This window comes from Puntigrus tetrazona, chromosome 25 (genome assembly GCF_018831695.1).
Source record: "Puntigrus tetrazona isolate hp1 chromosome 25, ASM1883169v1, whole genome shotgun sequence".
Classification (NCBI taxonomy): domain Eukaryota; kingdom Metazoa; phylum Chordata; class Actinopteri; order Cypriniformes; family Cyprinidae; genus Puntigrus; species Puntigrus tetrazona.
In genome coordinates this window covers 12282795-12283494 of record NC_056723.1, presented here as the reverse complement: position 1 = coordinate 12283494, position 700 = coordinate 12282795, and the positions used below count along the sequence as shown (strand labels likewise).

Below are 700 nucleotides of genomic sequence, written 5' to 3'. Positions count from 1 at the left end.
AACAGCATCACGGTTCGTCTGGAGAACATGTCTCAAGAGCGTTTCCTTTCCCCTCTGCTGTCTCTCTTCACCGAAGGCATAGCAGCAGTCTTGTCCACCAGTCCTGACGGTGTCTTCGTCTTCAATGTCCAAAACGACACAGACGTTAGCGGCAGCATCCTCAACGTCACTTTCTCGGCTCTGCTCCCGGGTGGAGCTCCGGGACGTTATTTCCCGTCAGAGGAGCTTCAGGAACAGCTGTATCTGAACCGTACGTTGTTGACTCTGATCTCGACTCAGCGCGTCCTGCCCTTCGATGATAACATCTGTTTGCGGGAGCCCTGTGAGAACTACATGAAGTGCGTAGCTGTTCTGAAGTTTGACAGTACGGCTCCCTTTGTGGCGTCCAACACGGTTCTCTTCAGGCCCATACACCCCATGAATGGTTTACGCTGTCGATGTCCTGACGGTTTCACTGGAGACTACTGCGAGACGGAGGTGGACCTTTGTTACTCAGGTCCGTGTCAGAACAATGGGAAGTGCCGCAGCCGAGAGGGAGGATACACCTGTGAGTGCCCACAAGATTTTACAGGTCAGTATCTGGTAATCTATTTGTCTGTATGTCTATCTGTCTATCTGTCCATTCATCCATGCCCCCATCTGTTCAACCATTTATCTGTTCATGCACATATCTGTCTATCCATCTATCTGTCTGTAAGCT

The 700-nt window shown here is 50.9% G+C and overlaps 1 protein-coding gene across 1 annotated transcript in view; it reads left to right on the top strand.

Moving 5' to 3' along the window:
- Positions 1 to 700, top strand: part of LOC122331283 (cadherin EGF LAG seven-pass G-type receptor 1-like) — a 15727-nt gene that overhangs the window by 6050 nt on the left and 8977 nt on the right. Inside the window, exon 3 of the mRNA XM_043228854.1 lies at positions 6 to 571. Coding sequence (XP_043084789.1) covers positions 6 to 571 — 566 coding nt within the window. The remainder of the gene's footprint in view (positions 1 to 5; positions 572 to 700) is intronic.